The 21,157-nt window shown below is 41.4% G+C and overlaps 1 protein-coding gene across 6 annotated transcripts in view; it reads left to right on the forward strand.

Annotated features, from left to right (window-relative positions):
• The window catches only part of LTBP1 (latent transforming growth factor beta binding protein 1), a 363,058-nt gene that overhangs the window by 161,909 nt on the left and 179,992 nt on the right, over positions 1–21,157 (forward strand). For all 6 annotated transcript variants that reach the window (XM_014600068.3, XM_014600069.3, XM_019500580.2 and 3 more), the window contains 2 exons: positions 4,516–4,740; positions 8,901–9,178. In XM_014600068.3, the coding sequence (XP_014455554.2) occupies positions 4,516–4,740; positions 8,901–9,178 (503 nt within the window). The remainder of the gene's footprint in view (positions 1–4,515; positions 4,741–8,900; positions 9,179–21,157) is intronic.

The raw sequence follows: 21,157 nt of genomic DNA on the forward strand, positions 1-21,157 counted from the left end.
ATCAAGACAATTAAAAAGAAAAGAGGGTCATTAATGCCTGTGGAATGAAGAGTTTAGAACAGATCAGGTAGATTATAATGAGCCATGAGGTAAGCTGACTCTCAGCGTTGCCTGTCTAGAAATGCTGCTGCCAGTGCCAGGCAGGAATCAAAGGTGGACACAAGTGCGCCAGTGTATCCCTCCCCCTCCCCCCTGCTCCATCCCTGCTTTCCTTATATCAAAATGAAAACAAATACATTGTAAAAAGGGAGTCACATATGAATCAAACAAAATCTTTATAAGTTTCATCCCAATGCAACCAAAATGATCATTAAGAATTCCTGAGGGGCCTGGCATTTGACTTGACTGATTTTATTGACATAATTAATTTTATTCAGGAGTCCCCTGTGGTTTAGTGGTAGAATCCTTGTCTACCACACAGGAGATCTGGGTTTGATTTCCAGACACTTATACAACTACAGCCATGGAGGCACCAAACATCTGGACTCAGTCCGGTCTTTGGATTTTTGTCTCAGTGGCCTAACAGGAGATGGAAGGTTTGAGCAGCCTCCACTCCAAAAAAAAAAAAAAAAAAAAAAATTCCTACCCAGGTATCTGCATTAAAGGGTGGCCCTCATACATACACCATGGTCGAGGAGGATCAATGGTTGCCACCGTTAACATATTTTATTCGTTTCTTCTTTTTTTTCCCTTTTTGTTGCATATTCAGGAACAGGCTTTAATTGTTTTTGACATATAGTAATATCTCCACATTAATATTAGAGAACTGTAAATGATTAGCTGGTGCCATTATTAAAATAAAGAGTTCTTGCCACTCATTTCAGATAAAATGGGGCAATCAGTCTACGGACAAACAAGTTGTAGTTTCAGGGACCCTGCATCAAGATACAAATCACTGATGTTTATGCATAAATTTCAATGTTTTAATGTCCTGCCCATGTCTGTCGGTTGGGCTCTGTTCATAAAATCCCCTGCATCTGTTGGCAGTATTCAACAGTTATGTTTGTTTTACATTCCATAAACTCAATGACTTATGGAAAATAAAAACAAACAACTGTTTCACCTGAATTTGAGCTGTCTAAAGTAACACTGGCTTTGAGATCTGGTTCCCATTTGAAAGGGTCTGCACTTTGGAGCCCTTTCCACTTTGTTAACCTGTGATTGGTAAAATAAAAGGCCAGAGCAGTAGTTTCCTTTTTTGTTGTCCCCTGTCCACTTAACTCTCCAAATGATAATCCTGAAATTTCAGACCTGCAGAAATTATAGCAGTAGATTTGTGCAGCATGTAAAAGCCCTTGGTCTTTTTACAAGTTCCTTAACAATACATCACAGTATCTGCAAGTGTGCGTCTTATTCACAGTTATTCAGCCATGGTTTTATTTAATCATATCTCAGTCTTCAAATTGCTTCCAATTGGATTATTCACAAACAGTATTCCTCTCAAAAGTCTACGTTGTTTGAGATTTAAGCTGTTTTAATTGAACCTAGAAGTCACATGGTATTTATTTACTTTTACTTGACTGTGCAAGCATATCTATTAATTTGTATTTCATGTTCAGATACTAATGATGAATAATTCAAAATATATTTTCATGAAACAAGCTAAAACCTCACCAAACATAAATCAATGCAGCTACACTCAAGTCAGTGGAACACAAGTGTTGTACAGGAATCCAGTGTCAAAACCAATCTGACTTTATGCCTTGAGTCTAACAACAGGTGCCTTGAATCTAAAAAGGTTGTGAGCCACTGCTATAGATTTATAGTGGTTTAGTGAAGAGCTGAATATGGTCCATTATTTCACTACCTAAAAGGAGAAAGAACTTATAGGAATGACAGGTTTCTTTCAGTTAATGGACATCTCAATGAGAAAGCTGGTTCCCACCTAAAAATGCCTTTCTATGAATATAGCCTCACGGAAAACTATAGAATTTTTGTTCCACACCCTTGTGATCTTAAACTGTTGCATCATCCACATTGCACTACATTGTTGTTGGAACCTCTTTTCTAAACAGTCCTTACTTCTGCACAAAATAAAGCATTTTTATCATAGGCTTCAATCATCCAGAGGGAGCAATACAGGCAGATCTTTACATGTACCTGAAGGTCATTGGGTGCCATGCTGTCGTATTGAGAAGCTGATGTTTATAGGATTCCTGGAGACCTTAAAGAGAAAAGTCTTTATTTAAACCAAATGCATATATCCCAGCTAAGCCTCAACAAGAGCCTGCCAGCACAAACAGCAAGACTTCGGTTAAAATGGTCAATAGTTTTTTTTTAGGCTTATTCACAATGTTGCCGTTTGTGGAACATTTATAGTCAGTTCATATAGAATGAAAATATGAGCTAAACAGACAAAAATTATGAAATGTGTATTTGTTGAATAGAGTGGAAAAACATTTCAATTGTTTACATTTGTATGTAGACATAGTAATACCTATCTGGTGATAAGGCAAACATGTTCCAAATCCTGTCAATATAATGTGATAATATTCTGCTGAGAGCCAATCTGATTGCTTATTTCTCCAATGCTTTGTAAGATCCAAGTACATTACGCAGTTCATTTGGAACTCCTCAGACTGCGAAACCTCCTACTTTGTCTTCTTACAGCAGGCAAGATATACATTCTTTTTCTAATACTGACCTTTTATAGTAGCAGTAAGATAGCAATGTGCAGTGGTTGACAAGAGACTATACCACAACAGATAGTTAGCACAAGGTATACATATAACCTGACACTCTCTGTAGCTTTCAGAGCATAAAAGACACTATAGTTTAATATAATCAAGTAATATAAATCTAACAAATACCATGTCTGGAAAGTTTGGGTGGTTTAAAGCCAGAATCTTGTATTAAGGCTTACAACTAAATACTCTGTCTTCCCTCGACAGACTTTATAATTATGTAAAAATGACATTACCCTGTCAGGAGCAAGTTCATCCTTTATTTTCTAATTGCTTAAATTTCTGAAATGTTAACAAAGTAGATTCCAGTAGAATTTAAAGTAATGCATCGTATTTTTAGACTAAGTAATGAACCTCAGGGGAAAAACAAAGCAGAGACCACTTCCTTTCCTTTTTAAAGTCCTTGTGACAAAGTATTTAGCAGAAGTCACAGATTCATTGGAATCTGACAGGCCACGCCATGAGTGCTTTTGCTATGGCCTTGACCTTGAGACTGTCAACTGTAAACCCTAGCACCTGCACCACCCCAGTCCCCCCAGCAGAGACTGCTGATTGGTAAATATTCACTTTCCGGGATTCTGGATTCAAGATTACGCTTTGCATCAATATTTTCTTTGTTTCCTTGGGTAAATTATAGAGCCACAAAACTACAAACTGGCACAGAATAATCATCAATAGGTAGCTCTTTGCATGCATTTTTGTAACTGGAAATTTTTGCTTCAGAAATTACTGATATAGCTGTTAGTAATTCAATCATCATTACACAGGGTTATAAAACTTTTTCATGTCAGGAAAAAAAAATTGACTATACTGAAAAGCAGACCGGGTTCCCAAGAAAAACTGGGTATTTCCCCCTAGCATTATCCTCCCTCTCCAGAGAGAGTACACAGAACTTTGATTTTTGAGGTGAGCTAGGTTGTGCAGGAAGTGATACCCCACAGTGAGAGAAGATGCTATAGTACACAGAATTATTTTTGTCGTATGGTGAAATGTAGTACAATAGACTCCTAGGAAAGAAATGTGTATACTATGTCTGCCTGGTATGAGGAGAGAAACACATGCAACCATGCAGAGTTCACAAACAGGGTGAGTAGCCCTGCCACTTAGGCTGTTGGCAGATATGAAATAAAAACAAATGACAGCACTTTACTGGAAGAGGAAGCATGTTAGTTTGACCCAGCTCCCCAGCATCTGTATAGATCACACGCTTCAGCGGGGCTTTTTTGGTGCTTTTATCTAAAGCTGATCCAATCAACTATTAGATAAAAGCACCAAAAAGCCTAGCTGAAGTGCGATCTATATAGATTTTGGGCGAACCAGGTCCAGCTAACGGAATGCCTCTTCTGCGCATGTGCTGTGTTTGGTTTGGGGGCACGCCAGACTTAAAGTAAAGAGTTATTTGAGCTTTTTTTCACATCTGTAAGCAGACTAAACAAGCAAAAACCTGCCTCACATAGGTGCAAAGCCGACTCGAGCAGGGTGTGGGGCCCTGGGCAAATCAGCCCATGCAGGGCACCGCCCCCACTCCAATCCCACACGCCCCGATCCAAAGAAGCTGCTGCCGGTGGTGGCGGTGCAGAGTCGCCACGGCCACTCTGCCCAGCTCCCCAAGCCCCCCCAAAGCGTGGGGCCCAGAACGGTCACCCTGATTTGCCACCCCCCAGGGACAGCCCTGCCTAGGTGGCCCTTTCATGCGTGCCAAAAGATGTGAAGACCATTTCTTTCAGTGATATCAGCAGCAACATGTTATATCATCAAATAATGCCAAAAAAAGAATTGCAGCTGAAGAGAAATTAACACAATCTCTGTATTTTTTTTCTCTTCATTTCAGTTATTTGTCACCTTCCGTGCATGAATGGAGGCCAGTGCAGCTCTCGAGATAAATGCCAGTGCCCTCCTAATTATACTGGTAAACTCTGTCAGATCCCAGTGCAAAGTGCCAATGGTGCAAAACTTTACCATCATCCACAGCAGGCAAATAAAGCCATAGGATCTCATGTCATCCATTCGACGCATACTTTACCACTGACTATGTCTGGCCAGCAAGGAGTAAAAGGTAACATTTTTCTGTCACAGATATATTCCCATTGGTATATAGTTCTATTGTCTAATTTTGGCTGAAAGACTAGTAATAAAAATGACATCTGTCTACACAGTTTGAATCTAAGTACCACATCTTGAATCCAGAGCCCACCAGAATGACTAGAAGTTATTTTCCTTAGGTGGCTACAATAATAAGAAACATAGTGTTATTGAAATGATTTTGATAAGGTAATTTTCCTTTAATTCATGGTGGAATGTAGTCTGGAACACAGAATCAGAAAAGATGTCATATCCTTTTGTGTAACAGACTTCTCCCATCTTAGGTGCATAACCATCTTATATAAGGAGCAGCATAGATGGCATTGTACTAGATTATGACCTGAAGTATACATGTGATGGTCACAGGGCAAATAGGAAGTGGCAGCTGATTAATTTTCTACTACCCTAGAACAGAGAGAGAATGTATAACTGAAAATCATTTTATCCTTACATCTTATCCAGGACTCTAAATGGACTGCTGTACAATTAGTTAATTTTTATGGTGATCCTTTTACTTATGGCTGTCATGATATAGATAATAAATATCACTTCACAAATGAAATAGTTTCAATTAACTAGAACATATTTTCCAGTAAGATTGATAAGATCACAGATAAGAGACATAACTACTTCTTATCACTTTGAAATTGCAGTGAAGAAACCAAAGTATCAAAAACATGATTAAACTGGGAATTAGCAATTTTGCCCAGACTGAGAGAGATCAGAGTTTTAGTCTGCCAGCTACAAGTAATATGTTGAAGATACTTGATATTATTTGGTTAAAAAAAAATCTCATAAAAGAGCACTTTCAAAAAAAGTGTCTGTTACCTTTATGCTTGCAAGAATATTCTTAGCATTCTATCCAGGCTCATCTCTCCTTTTGTTGAGAAAGTCCCATAATTCAGTTCTACAATTCAGTAATTCAGCACATATTGTTTGTTTATTTATGTGTTTGTTTTAATTACCAGTCTGGCAATTCAACCTTCTTTGTTAAAATCTTTGTTTAATAATTTTCTGTTGGAATTGGCGGTTCACAATTAGTTTCTGAATCCCTTTGGTAAAATGAGTCCATAGTAAACATCTTTATGGCATATATAGCCTAACTTAATAATTTTGTTTTTGGAACTGGCTATACGTATGTAGAAAAAAGAGGGGCCCATCTATTTTTAAATCATTAGAATTAAAAGGCTCTGTACAGCAACCAGCTCCATTTTTTCAATACATTGAAACTTGAGGGCTGCTATCGAACCCATGGGGAAAGTAATTTATAGCTGAAGTAAAATGTTAAGCCCTGTCTTGGGGCTACAATAATTGTCTTCAACTTTTCTTTTGAAAAAGAGGGTAGAGATACTTAAGTATTTATTTGTGCTGATATGTATTTCTGTGAGTATTCCATTCCAGGTTAAGGTACCTAGAGAAAATGGTGGAGTAGTAAAAAGAATACACCCCTCCCCCCCTTTTTTAAATACATAGTCATCTTTCAGGTTTTGGGTTATCCACTTTAAAAGTACAACAGATTTCACACTGCGGTATCTGACCTCTGAAGAATTCCCCTATTCCTTCAGAAGATAGCTACACCAGTGTCATTAACAGATCCGTTGCTTTTGCTTGGTATTCCTGTGTCCAAATGAAAACACTTGAGGTGCTGCAAACTGCACGCAGAGCACATGTACCCATTCACTGTGCTGCTAATTTGGATCTCCCAGTGTCAAAAAAAAAATGCCACTAAAAGAAGCATCTTGGCGCACAAGGCAGCAGTGTGCACCTTCACAAATTGAGCCTGGCCAGCCAAATCTATGTTCTAGCTGTCAGCCAGGCTCTGAGTGACTGGCTTGGTGCCAGAACTCTAGGTAAGGCTGCTGTGGCCAGCACAGGTGCTGGCCCCAGCCTCTCCTACCCCACTTGATTCAATTTGCCGAAGCATGTATACAGGCACGTGCCCTGGGACAATTAGCAGGGGCACAAATATGTACCGCTGCTATTTGTCACACGGGAAACACTCACCCTGCACGTGAATGCTCATCAGGATGTGCCCTTGGCGATGGAGAGGAATACTTTTTTCTGAATAGGAGAGTGAAATAGTTCATTCTTAAAGGACTGAAAAAAGGCTAAAATTTAACTGGACAGCTAAAAGGAATCCAAGACTTGCAGAAAGAGAAGTACTTCTGGACAGACAATAAGGAAGGAACCACTTTCATCTTAATTCAACACTGTCTTGAACTGACTGAATATCCCAAGACGAACTTACAGAAGTCAGTAGGGCATCTAAGTTAGCAGCTTTCTACCGTGAATTGGTACGCTTCCCTTCTGCATCAGTCAGAAGGAATCCACAACAATAGCTGAAGAGAGACCTCTCCGTGCAATGTATTCATGGAAGTGAGTCAGTTTTGTTATCTTTATATAATATGAAATAGCTGTGAACAAAACAGATTTCCTTCAGGGGGCCTTACAGTTTTCTTCTGGCAACATTGAAACTTTTCCCTGTGGCTCCTGCCTACAACAGAACTCACACGTTCTGAGGAACGATGCTTTTCTGGTACCAAGTAAGGAGTGAAGAACCAGGAAAAGCCATTAAGTCATACAAGCTAATTTCCCACCAACTCATTCAAAGGGTCTCTGCCCGTCTTGAAGCCTAAGTTGTGGACTTTCAGACTTAAAAAGGAGGCAGGCCAAATTGAAACTAAAACTCTGCTTCTTTTAAGACATTCCCAAAAGAGACCAGATACACTGAAACCTGTAGTCTGGCTATCATTTTGTGTTTCAAAGAAAATGATGCGGAAGAACAAATATAATTTTATGATAAAAACAAGCAGAGTAAGCAATAGAAATTAGAGTGTGAGGGTAGAATTCTGCACAGAAAAATTGAAATGATCTAAGATAATTATCAGAAAGAATGGTTCTGTTTGCTAGAGGTGGGAAGACAGCTGTGCAGGGTCAGCTAGCTAGCATCCTTTACAGCAAGGGTCAGCAACATACAGCCTGCAGGCCTGTTTTGGTCCACAGAGCCATTGGGTCTTGCCCAGGGAGCTACAGGGCTTTGCTTTTGCCTCTGCCTCTGCTTCTGCCTGTACTGGGGCTGAGCAGCGAGGAGTTTGCACTGAGCTAAGATCTAGAAACTGCACCCATGCACTGCACTGATGCACTGCTGAAGCTACCTGGCCTACACCAGACTAGAGATGGGTTGTTGCAGGCTATGGCTTGAAAAAGGATGCTGGCCCCTGCTTCATAGTTTGTGCGTGGTTTTGTTCCGCACACAAACTGTACCAAGCTGTCTGTGTGTGGTTTTGTTCTCCAGAAGATGATTTGGAAAGAATGTTATATCCACTTGTTTGGATGGATTAGGAATGTGTTAAAGCAAGGTATATTTAACATATGCTGAAAAAGTGATGAATTATGGTAGTTTGCAAAATTTAAGTTATTTTTAATCTGAGTTGAACTGAATGTTTGGAATGTTTCAAAGGAATTGAGATTCACAAACAGGTCTTATTTACACTAAAACAAGTGAACAGAAGTTCCAAACCTGTGTTCCGAAACTTAAAACTACAACTGTATTTAAAAACAAAGTATTTGAAAGCATTTCCTTCCTCCTTATTTGCCAAGTCCTGAATTCAGGAGAGGGGGTGGGTTTTTTTGGTGGTTGAGAGGTTGGCCATGGACTAGGGGCAATCTCAGCACTGGCAGATATATAAAGGTGAAAGGATGAAATCTGAAGCTTTTCCCATGTTCCAAAGACAAATGATGGATTTGAAAAACAAAATAAAGCTGACTAGATATCCAAAAATAACCCAGTAGAGCTTGGATTCTGGAACTTTGAATGGGATACTTTTTACGAAGTATAACCACAAAAATTAATGTCATACCACCCAGCTTGGACACCTATTTTATGTAGTTGTCTTACATTATTTTCCTATAGTGTCTTACTTTTCTTTCTAAATGGCTGACTTACTTTTCAAACCAGGTTTCATACATTCCAACTTATTTCTAAATCTGGGTTTTGTGCATATTTTTAAGAAGGTATACACCAATTTTAGATTAATTGTTTATACGAAAAGAGTCTAGAAGAATACCTGGAAATTCTGCTTGTCATCTTTTATTACTCACTTTTCTTCTGTGTTTTCTCTCCAATGATTTTAGTGAAGTTCCCTCCTAACATAGTAAATATCCATGTGAAACATCCCCCTGAAGCCTCAGTACAGATCCATCAAGTGTCAAGGATTGATAGCACATCAACAGGACAGAAAGTAAAAGTATCCCAGCCGGGACATCCCCAGGTCCCTTATCAAGGTCTTCCATACCAGAAGACCCAGAAAGGACATATTTCTTACTCGAGTCAGCAACCCATTCCTCACGTGTTTCCTGCTTCTGCTAAAACTCAGCTTGGGCGCTGCTTCCAGGAGACTATTGGAACACAGGTAAAAATATTTGCAAATATTTCTGAGACAGAGAGCTTTAATCAGTTTTATTAAGCACTGAAAAATGCTTTACTAATCACAGCAGAAAGAACACAACCTTTCTTTTGTCTAATTGAATTTTTGTCTCAGTAGTCTATTCTTTTGCAAAATAGAGCTCTTACCTATCTCCTGCTCTTCCAAGCTATCTCCTTTACCTTCTGTGGATATACTGCTTTCAGATGACATTTTCATAGGAACACTCTCCTCTCCTTATTGGATGCTTTTCAAAGGAAAAAAAAACAAGTTCCTTTATCTCCATCTGCTTCTCTCCTCATCAAAGAATTGCTGCTTTATCAGGCTAGGGGAATGTCTTCTGCAGTTCATCATTTCTTCTGCATTTAAAAACTCGTTTCCAAAGCAGTAGTAGATTTGTTTCCTGTGCCTATGCTCTTCAAGTAGCTGCAGTTCCTCTTGATTTTTTTTGTCTAGTCTGCATTGGGCACAGGTATTTTACAGTATTATGAACCAATATTTTTTGGCTGGTATGTTGAGACTCCTGAGTGGGGGTTGGGGAGTCATGAAACACACTTAAGGGGGCCACAGGTAATTAAAATGAATTAAACAGTCCAGCACAAAGAAAATCTAATACCCTTCCACCATTATTCTTTATGGTCAGGTATGTTGAGAGCAACATGGGTTAAGAGCACATGTTACCTAATGCTACCTAATATCCTGTTTTCAGCTGTGTGTAACTTCACCAAATTTCTGTTTTGGGGGCTGAACTTTTTCAGGCTGGATGTCCACCTCAAGCCAAAATTTGGGAAATGTTTGAACAAAAATGTCTCCGCTGATTTAAAGAATTAGGTTAGGGAAAGATGCAACTTTAGTCCAGGCAACAATCTTAAACCTGTTTCACTGACAAGCAGTATGACTTTATTTTTATTGATATGTCCTTTCTTCCCCACCACCTATACCTGTAGTCCAACAAGCAGTAGGTGACTGTTTTCCTGTGCTTAGTGTTTGGCTTGTTGGGTGCAGTGTGACGTCAAGAATTAGGTCATTGCAAACAGGACTATAAGCTCTAATGATATCACAGATGTATTGGTAAGAAAGTTTCAAGATCAAGAGAAAATTTGCTTACATTGGTGATGTTAGTGTGATGTTGTCACACTGGCAAAATATTTATGGGATTACTTGCAGTATATGCATCCTGTATCACTCCAGGTCTCAGACAGAAGTATGTGTGTTTACATTTAGCAGACTTTCATGAATGTTATTGTAAGCAAATAAATATGATTATGTTCAGGCTGGAGTCAGTGTAGTGAATGCTTCCCTAAGAAAAATGGCTGATAAAGGGACAGGTCACAGGTTTTTTCTTGCTTTTGGGCAAACGAGGTTAGAAAAATATTTGCCAGGTAAATGTGTATCAATAGACAGTCGGCTTACTTCTACTCCTTGCTGAATAATTTAATATTTAGTCTAGAAGATGGTATGTGGACTAAATTCATCTTATTTATCCATTGTCGTGATTTATAGTGTAAGAAGAAGAACTGCCCTAATATTTTGGTTGTTGACTTCTCTGTTAACATGGTTTATTACTGACTGCTAGAAATATGATAGGATTAGTGCAGACCTACAGCACAGGCAATACTTCCCAATCAGTTTGCAAAACATAGTTTTTATACGGAATGCTGTTTGCTTTTGGATACATGTTTTGTGTAAGGTGGACTGCATGATTAATTCTAATGTTAACATTTTCTCACTAAAGCTTTAATTTACCATCCTTCCCTATTTTACAAGTTAGGTTATATAGCCATGTAGTTAAAGTGCAGTCAACGAAGCATAAGAACTGCCTCCTTCCACTACCTTTGTGGTGCAGAAGTGTTCAAAGGAGGGAGGCATAGTAGGGCTGTGCGAAGCTTTGGGTGGTGATTTGATTTGGAGGAGATTCAACACAATTCGGCGGCCAAATCTCTAAATCCGAATTGAATCAGGGGACCAAGTTAAAGGTCCGAATTGATTCAAAGCTCTCCGAATCTTCGGAAAAGATTCGGAGAGCTTTGATGATTTGGACAGTCCCCGGTGGCTGCACCAGGGAGCTGCAGCCACTCCAAGCTGGTAAGTACTAGGGGCAGGGGAGGGAGGGCTGGGGGAGGGGGAAGGGGACCATGGCAGGACCCCTGCCAGCCCCACCGACCTCCCCCTGCTCCCTAAGCCCCCTCGACCCCCGCCCACTCCCCCAGCCCCCCCATGGCTTCCCCCACCCACCCCAACTTGGTACTTTAAAAAAAAGCCCTGGTGCTCACTGGGTGCTGCTGGCAGGGGGCGATCCCCACTGCCCCATATTGCATGTGGGGGCTCTGCACGAGTCCCCTTGACCCCCCCCCGCTCTCGTGTCCCCCGCCACAGCTGCCCCACCTGCTGGGGCTCTGGCCCTTTAAGACAAAAAAAAGCCAAGAAAAGCCCTGGGACTCTCCACTCCTGGTGCAGCCTTGGGGCTTTGTGGGGCTCGTGCAGAGCCCGCACGTGGCACAGGGCAGCGAGGATCACCCCTCCCCACTGCCAGCAGGAGCGGTGAGTCCCTGGGTTTCTTCAGGTTTTTTTTTTCTTAAGGGGTGGGAGCTGGCCTGTACGGGGCACCCATAGGGGGCAGTGGGGGGGGGTTCGGGGGCTCATGCAGAGCCCCCTTGCAGTGTGAGGCAGTACCTGCATAGTGTTCCTGCATGACAAGGAGCCCCAGGAGACATTATACCTCCCATTTCCTGTGTGCTTGTCAGTGTTCCTTCTGGCACAATGTGCTTCTATGTTGCCCCTAATTATGGGCAGTACTTCCCAATTTAGACCATTGTATGTTACCATTTACTTCTTTTAGCACCAGTCTTGTGATGGAGAACTCATACTCTCACATATTCTTTTTAGGTACCCCTTTTTCTTTAATTTATTTCTGGAGTTGGAGAGCCCTACTTTCAAAGGACCCTACTGGACATAGTTAGAACTTGACCATAAATATAGGTTTAAGTGACAATTTTAAGCATTCAGTTTTCAAATGTCAATGGGCTTCTATAGTTAGGAATGTTCTGTAGCTCTGTGTTTTAGAAAAAGCAGTGCTGAAGAAGCTGCTTCAATTCTACTATAAAATAAGCAAAGATTTAAAGGGTTTTTTTCTCAGTTAAGGCTCTAATTTAAAATGGTTTATGTATTTGCTATTTATTTTGTATTTGCTTTATTAAATAGAGTAGCTTCTCTGTACGTCTATGCAGGCTACTAAAAAGAGCTTTCCTTATTAACAGCATCATGCTGTGAGTCTCTAGTTAAGATGTGTGAATTTACTGTGTATTCTGATAATGCCATATTTACTTGATTAGAATATGAGGTTTTACCCTCAATTTAATTTGGGGAAAAGAGCCCCTCCCATTACAATGTAGTATGAGGCGGCAGGGAGCAGGCAGCCATCTGCTGCCTCTGCACTCCCTCCACTTCCCCCCACAGCCCCGATTCTCCATCCCCGTGCTGTTTCTCCACCTCTGCTGCACTTCTCCGCTGCTACTACAGGGCTGGGCTGGAGCCATGCTTTGTGCCTTAGGTGGCAGCAGGGATGAAACCTGCCAACATGGAGCAAAGGTAAGGGGCTGGTGTGGGGGAGAGACTTTGCGGGGGCAGGAGGAAGGAGGGTTGGGGGGACAAGGAAAGAGATGCAGGGGACAGAAGCTGTGTGGAGGGGGGAAGATGGGAGGATGGGGATCAGGGCAGCCTGAGGCTGCCCCAGGGATCTGGCACAATGTGGGGTAAGTGGAAGGAGGATATGCAGCAGGGGACAAACTGCCTCTCTCTCTCACTGCCTGTCCCTCCACTTCTACACTGCCTGCCCCCTACTACCTACCTGCCTGCCTGTCCCCCATTGCTCCCTTCACTACTTTTCTCCTTACTGCCTCCCGCTGCCTACCTACTGTCTGTCCCCCACTGCCTGTCCAATTACTGCCTGCCACCACCTGCCCTACCACGTGCCCCCAGCTACTGACTTCACCACTGTGTCTCCCTACTGGCTTCCCCTTTACTACCCCATCATCACCTCTCCCCCCACCACTTGCAGTAGTGGGTGGGAGGGAAAAATATAAGATGATCCTCCAATACTTAGATTCCATACATGGAAAATTATAATAAATTTATAAATTTTACTTGTATAGAATCTAATTATTGGGGGGGTCATCTTAAACTCAGGACCATCTTGTATTCGAGTAAATATGATATCTCTACTCTTACATAAACACGGCCAAGTATTAGGAGAAGTATTTTCTTGCAGGGTGGATTTGGATATTTGGCTTTAATATGCAAAACATATTTTATTAATTCTAGGGCCAGAGGTGATTTTACTTCCTGGAAAGGAGACTAAAGTAATCGTGTGTGTGGTCCTTTCTAAGTTAATCAACTTAGTTAATCCTGTATAGGACTTTGCTTGTTGTTTAGCTTCTAGCCTATGCTTTTTTAATTAGTGAAAAAGTGTTCTGTTGATCTCATTTCTAGGATTGTAATTTATAACTAAAGTCTATAGCTAGGGATCTACTTAAAGTGCACTAAGGTGAAGGAAAAATTGTGGGCCACTCACAGTGCCCAGTGCCATTTTTGTAGTCTTTTCACGGTGACCACCCCCCCCTGCTGCCACTGATTAGCCAAGGGGGCCCTGCTGATTGACTGAGAGGGCTGCCATTTGTGCAGCTCTGCCCCTCACCACTGTTTGGTGGGGAGGGAGCAGGGCTACATGAAAGGGAGCCCTCTTGGCAAGTCAGTGGCAGAGGGAACGGCCAGCATCTTGGCTGCTCCCCTTTGTGCCAACGGCTTCCCCACCCCTGGCAGCCTGTGAGGCCAGGCCACAGCAGCCACTGGCTCCCACTGGGGAGCTAGCATTTTATTTTTAGTAAGTTGTTTTTTCTGGTGATTCTGCACAAAATCACAGAAACTGCCATTTTTCGTGGTGTTTGCGGAAACAGTCATTTTTCATGGTTTCTTTGAAAATTACAAAACCACCATTTGAACGGATCCTTATCTATCGTTATGCAATTTTATATACACATACAGCCTTAATGCTGGCAACTCCTACCTTTAACAGTCTGTCTTTCAGTGGATTTTAGAAAAAAATACCTTTATAGACTTTCTTCCTTCCTTCCTTCCCATCTCCTACAAACTTTTTCCCATTCTCCCCTCTTTCCTCTTTGAACATACATAACTAATCTTTCAGTTAATAGGGCCAGCAATTCTTGTCTCTGTTTTGTTTTTTTTTTAACATTATTTTCATTATTATTTTTCCTCTCTCAGCACATTCCTCTGCACAGTTTGCTAGTTGCCATTCATGGATACTAGTCAGAAGAAGCAGTCTTCTTTAGGTCTAAGCTGGCTGCTGTTGCCAAATCGTAAGCATTCAGATCTCACCTGAATGCGTTTTGCACATCTGACCATTGATAAGATCCAGCTTAGCGAGGAGGCAGCACTCTCCGAAGTAAAAGCCATAGCAAAGAGCTGAGTGGTGGCAACTCACTGCAAATTAAGCAGGCTGCAAACCTCAGAATAAGAATGATCTAGGTTCTGCTTTGTGTGTGTGTGTGTGTGTGTGTGTGTGTGAGAGAGAGAGAGAGAGAGAATTCTTGTATAGTGCTCTAAACATTGTGGGGAAAGAGAAAACTGGAAAGCACCTCTGGAAACAAGTTTCTTAGCTTTGTATTATAATTTCTAAAGACTTGTGTGTGGAGAAAAAGGATATATTTTTGCGGGCTCTTGTTTTCTCCAAATCAGTTCATTCATCCCCACTGCCTTTATTTCATTCAGAATGGAACTCCAATTCATTATTTTTTCTGGGGGATATAATATTCATTTTTTAGTAATTGCTCACATGTGCATTTGTGCTTTGCGTGCATGCACCTTAAGCAGGCAGTTTAAGTCTTTTTGCATCATCATCTATAAGGGTACAGCATTGCCCTGCCCCTCTTCCCACTTCACACTAAGGGAATTAAGCATGGGTGCACACAGACCCATCTCTAGGGTACGACAAATTGGGGCGACCGCTCTGGGCCCTGTGCTCTGGTGGGGGCCCTGTGGAGCTGGGCAGAATGGCTGCAGCCCCTCCCACAGGGCCCACCTGGAGCTGGTGGCTCAGCCCCGCACCATGGAAGAAGCACAGAGATGCTCCCACCATTGCAGGGGTACCATGGCCCCTCACAGAGATAAGGCCCACCCCCTCCCCCCCCAGTGTCACCTCTGGATGGAAACTTCCTTGATTGCCCTCAACTGCCTTGTCATACTTTGTGCCTATGGTTCACAAATCTATTATAATTTCTTCTTCTCCTTAAAGAGAGAGAGAGAGAAAATATATATATTTTTAGCAGCTGTCACCTTTTGTTGGAATTCATACACCTGTGGGCCTTCCACCCCAACTTCAGATTTTACTGTGCCATGCAGTGCAGGTTGTCATCCCCTCTCTGGCTGTCTTCTACACCACCTCCCCTTTTGGGGAGAGAAAAAGGAGTCTCTTTTCTACAGCCCACTCCTGCAGGGGCCAAAGCCCTGCCCCCCCACAGGGCCTAGAGCCCCCCCGCCATGGCCCCAGACCTCCTGTATGGCCCACAGCTCACCCACAGCAGCAGCAGCTATCAGGGTACCTGGAGCATCCTGGCACAGTCCCCCCTGTGCAGCGCAGCTTGGCCCTGGCCACCTGGCACCTGGCGCTGTCTCTGCCACATCATGTGGGTGTGGCCTGGCTCTGCTCGGTGTGGTGCTGTGTGGGGTCTTGAACCTTTGGGCAGCAGCAGGCCTCTCAGGCTGTCACCTGGGGCCCCACAGCACTCATGGGGACTGCCTGTTGCACTGGGCTGGGTCCTGCATACGTGAAACCGGCCTAGCCCGATGGCGCCTGGGACTATGCACACAAGACCCAACCCAGTGTGACAGGAGGTCCCCACGTGGGGCCCTGGGTGACAATCTGAGTGGCCTGAAGTTGTTTGAAGGTGCACAGTGCCACACTGCAGCAGAGTGAGTGGGCCCGTGTGATATGGCACAAGCAATACCAAGTACCAGGCAGCTGGGGCCAAGCCACGTTGCCTTGCTCTGTGTAGGGGGCCTGTGCCACGAGGCCCCGAGTGCCCCAGCTGTGGGCTATGATGGGGGGCTTGGGTTGTACGAGGGGCATGTGGGCCCTGTGGGGGGCAGGCAGGGGACCCACCTCTCCTGAGCTGCCCCCCCTCTGTGGTCCCCCACACCCTCACAGCCCCTCCCCCCCCCTTACCAGGAACAGAGCCTAGGCCCAGGTCCCTGCAGCCTGCACCGCTTGTTACCCTGCATGGGCAGGCAGCTTGCTTCAGCACCAGGGCAAGGGGCAGCCATAGAAATGCTCTGGCTGACTACCAGAGCATCTCTTGGAGGACCCAAGCCTCCAGTTGCCACAGGACATGGTCCAGGACCCACATTTTTCCCATGTTTTATTTTGATACCTGGATATCCATGTATCAAATTTTGAGTTCCTGCTGCAAATATGCAGTGTGGGGAACGTTTTTGTGTTCTCAGAGTGCCTCTTGCCGCGTCTCATACTGGTTTGAGATGCAGCAAGAGGTACGTGCAGGCTTGTCTGGACACGCCCAAGGAGTTTAGAGCTTTTATTCACTTTGCTTAATTCAAGAACAAGCCAGCAAGCAAGATTTATGTTTATTTTATTTAACCCTTCTCCTCCTCCGTTTTTTATTTTAATTCTTATAAAAATACTTTTATTATGACAGAATATCTTGTTATTTCCCAAAATACTTTTATGGTGTTAGTGGTGGACCCAGTAAAGTTTGTACTGCTACTCTGAGACCTATTCATTCTGTATGTGATTACTTTGCATTTAAATTGTTATGGGACATTTTGATGTTAATGGAATATGAATTCACACAAGTGCCTATCATATGTCAAGATGTATGTAAAGAAAATTAAGCCATGTCAGTTTTTCTGAAATATCAGTTAGCTTCTGTTTGGAGATACTTCTGTAATTTTCTGTAATCACTGGCATTTAAGGAAATACATCCTAGTTATAACGCACTTGTTTACAAATTAGAGCTTTCCCAAATTTGAGTAGATTTCTTTCTATATAAATGTAAATGTAGAAGAATTATTTCTAAATGCAAGCTAATAAATAACACCCTGATATCTAAGAAGCAAGATGAAGCTAGAGAAACTTCCTGCTATAAATTTGACTAAACTAGGGCAATTTCTATATGTCATATCATTAACTTGTTATAATCTGTTCTCTTTTGCAAGATTTTTTTCTGGATTTCTTAAATTTGGTCTGGTGTGCAAAACATTTCTAACTTAATCAAAATGTCATATTTAAAAAGAATATGTAGTTGAAATAGTTTTGTTTACTGAATATGCTCTGTACCAGGCTTAAGCATGGCCCAACGCTATCACTTTTTAAGTTACCTATTAAGTAATGTATAGAACGACTGGTTTTGCTTTTAAGTAATAAAGGCCTGAGCTGCCTCAGACACACTTCTGTCCCTAGTATACTGGAAGAGGCAATAGACATGCTTCTATTGCTGGTTTTGCCACTGAACTGCTGAATGACTTTGGGCATAGCACTTCATTTCTCTGTCTCAGTTCCCCCATCTGTAAAGGTAATTGTCCTTTTCCCATTGTAAAGTGCTTTAAATCTCCTAATGAAAAATGCTATATGAGAGCAAGGCTTTAGTTAGTATTCTCATGCCATACTGTGCTATTTGAGAACAGCAAGGATGCCTGAGCTTGGAGCTCTGCTTGCATTTTTAGGTAAAATGTGAGATACTGTAACAATATATTTGAAAATTATATTTAAACAATACATGAGGAAGCACCTAAAGCTTATCTGAGGATGTCTCTGTTTAATAAATGTGTTCATTAATATATATAAATAAATAAATAAATAATACAAGTGAAAAAAAATAAACCTTGCCAAGCTCTCCATTGGGAATTTTAAGTTATGTCGTCTTTCAGTGTCACCAACATCCTCTCAAATATTTTGTTAATTATTATGTGAATCGTGATTATGTCTGAAGAACATAAGGTTTACTTGATAAATATCCTTTATTTTAGTAAATTTAATAAATAATTATTTTAATAAAGTTTTTCAGTAATGATTTTCTATAAATGCACGTATTTAATATTGGAGTGGCGTCCCTCTTTTTAGCATTGGTTTTGGCAGAGTGTAGAATGAACAGAAAAGTGCATAGTTATGGGAAGAGTTCAGAAATTGGCAAGTTTCAGAGGATATAACTAATCCAGATACAATATTTTATGTAAATAATATATGATATGCTCATTTTATACATATCCAGGATTAGCCTGGGAGCATAGCAATTGGAGTATGCCATTTTGTTAGACATTACGTTTATTTGTGTATTAAAGAATATAAGATCCATAAATGGAAATGTATTAATTTTATTTTTTTATAAATATGGCATATTATAATTTGTCATAGTCTTAAAAAAGGAAAGTAAAATCAGATGTTTTACACTATAGTACTATTTTTATGAAACACTTTTAAAGCTTTTTTTTTCTTCTTCAGAGTAGTCTTAAAAATACCATCTCATAAAATAAAATAGTTGTCTGGAATTCCTTGAAGCTCATGGTTTGGCTTCAGGAGATGTTATACAAATAAACTGTCAGAAATCAGTGTATATCCATTTACAGGGTTTAATGCTCCATCCACAATTGTTTCTTTGCAAAATCAATACCCTAAAATATCAATGGATTAAAGATATATCAGATACCAAAAGAACATCAAACATTGTTTTAATTACTTGAATAAGAGAAAGCTGGATAATTTTTACTCGCCTGTAAGGAATGTTCTGTTTAAGCCAAAACAAATTCTTTGCAAGTTCTTTTAGAAAGTCTGGAAGTATTTAAGAGTTTCTCTCTTCTCCTTTTGAGACAATGGCTGTTACTGAGCCAGTATTATTGGACAGCATTTGTAACAACTTGTCATTTGGATGTTCAGTAGGCTAATTAAATATGCTGGTAATTATATCATCAATGTGGTTTGGTAAAATTGAGGCCTATTACTCTGTTTGCAGTTCATATAGAATAAAAGATGTAACCATCCAGTGACTGCCTGCTGAACAGCTTATAAAAATTTCAACAGAGTATCCATTCACTTTGGAGCTTTGCTATTGTGGAATGTTAAATGTAGTCTTTGAGCTGAATCCTGAAGCCATTGGTTACTAGTCAGGCAAAGCACTGCTTGATTTCAATCATGGTTAATCATGTAGGGTTCCCTTATTAACAGCTATCTTGTGGTTTTTCAGTAAAAGTAGGGAGCTGCAGCAGGATCATGCAGCAATGGAAGTCCAGGGCGACATTCTGGTGACTCAGACAAATTCTTTGTGATTGCTCTGGGACTGATTGCAAGACTGGGATCTTTACCAGAGAGAACTAGATGAATTCCTCCCTGTAATGGTTCATCTGAAATGGAGAAAGAAGAGTGGGTATAGAGGACATGTCCTTGGTCCTTTTGAGGAGGTTAGCACCAGTGGTAGCCCCCAGTGTGCTGCTGCTGCTGCTTTTTTTTTTTTTTTGCATATGAACAATAAAAGAACTGGGATTGTGGCTGCAGGCTGCAGAGGGGAACAGGCAATGAGACTTGGATGGTTCCCATGCACCAGAGCCAGGTCAGCCACAATTGAAACCTAATGGTGGGAATGCTCTCTGCATCCTTCTCTTATGTAAAGTATAAGCAATATGAAAATTTAGAAATGTACAGATATTAAAAATGATCTGTCTTAAGGACAGTAGAAGTCAATACTTGGTGATTGTTCACAGTAAAGCCTGGTTACTTAGTTCAAGTGTAAACTTAAGTGGCTGAGTTGCACTAAATGATGTGGCATCTCTAAATTGCTATGGATTTTTCTAGGATGGTCACCTACTTATCATTTGTCTCATAAAGTAGGATAGAGAAGCTAAAGATATAGGGTGGCAGATAGGTGAGTCTGTTAAGGAAGATGTAGCTTGAATTCACATTTCTGGGCCCTGCAGAAATGTAGCTTCTACTCTGTGGGGTTTAGCATCTGTGAAAGGGAAGAACATTTTAGGAAAGTGCAGCTGGCTGGGAAACAGGTTGAACAGGGACATTGATGTTGGAAGGATTGGAAATACTCTGTTGGAAGTAGCAGAGAAACCAAAGCTCATTAGGCATGCAAAAACAGACTTCATTTCTGCCTGATTTAGAAGTTCTGCATGCCAGTCATCTTCTGCATGGCTAAGGATCAACATAGCAGCAGTTCTGGTGACCATTTATACAGAGCTGTAGACCTCTGTGTGGCAGATACCTTCCCTTATTGTCCAGTTCCTAAGGTGAGCTGGACTGTAAGCACATTTTCCCCAATACTTCAAGTTTCAGTTTACCATAAATGTAGTGGGATCAACAACTCTAATTGTTGCCAGTATTTACTGACAGGGCTGCAAACCTTGATTGCCAGATGACTCAGAATTTGGAATCCTTATGCTTGCTTATGGTTTTTATATGGAAATTTGAAACAGATATGACCACAGAGATCATGGTTTTCAGTGTAGTACAAATGCTACAGCACCACACCTAAACTCAGAGAGGGGTTTGGTCCATCATCATTATCTCCATTAAATGTTATGTTTTAAATTTACTACCGTTAAATGACACATTTAATATTCCAAAAATAAAAATAAAGCAATTAAACCTTGCTTCTGGAGCCTTTCCTCTGTACAGTCACGCTGGTTAAGATGTGCTCTTGGTGCTTGCCACCTTGTGAAGAAGCTGTGCCCCCTGGGTATTACATAAGTGCCTGTCCTGGCTCAGATGCTCAGTGTCTGAGATCATGAGGGCAGGAGCAGCATCAGCCACCTCAGTTCCTCTCACTGAATTGCAGAGACCAAATAGTAATAGAAGTGAGGCAAAAGCATAGGGGCAGGGAGTAGGGGAAGAATATGAGTGCAGATATGCACAGACAACACTGACAAAGAACTCCAGAGAAGAAC

Source organism: Alligator mississippiensis, chromosome 1, assembly GCF_030867095.1.
Source record: "Alligator mississippiensis isolate rAllMis1 chromosome 1, rAllMis1, whole genome shotgun sequence".
Taxonomy (NCBI): domain Eukaryota; kingdom Metazoa; phylum Chordata; order Crocodylia; family Alligatoridae; genus Alligator; species Alligator mississippiensis.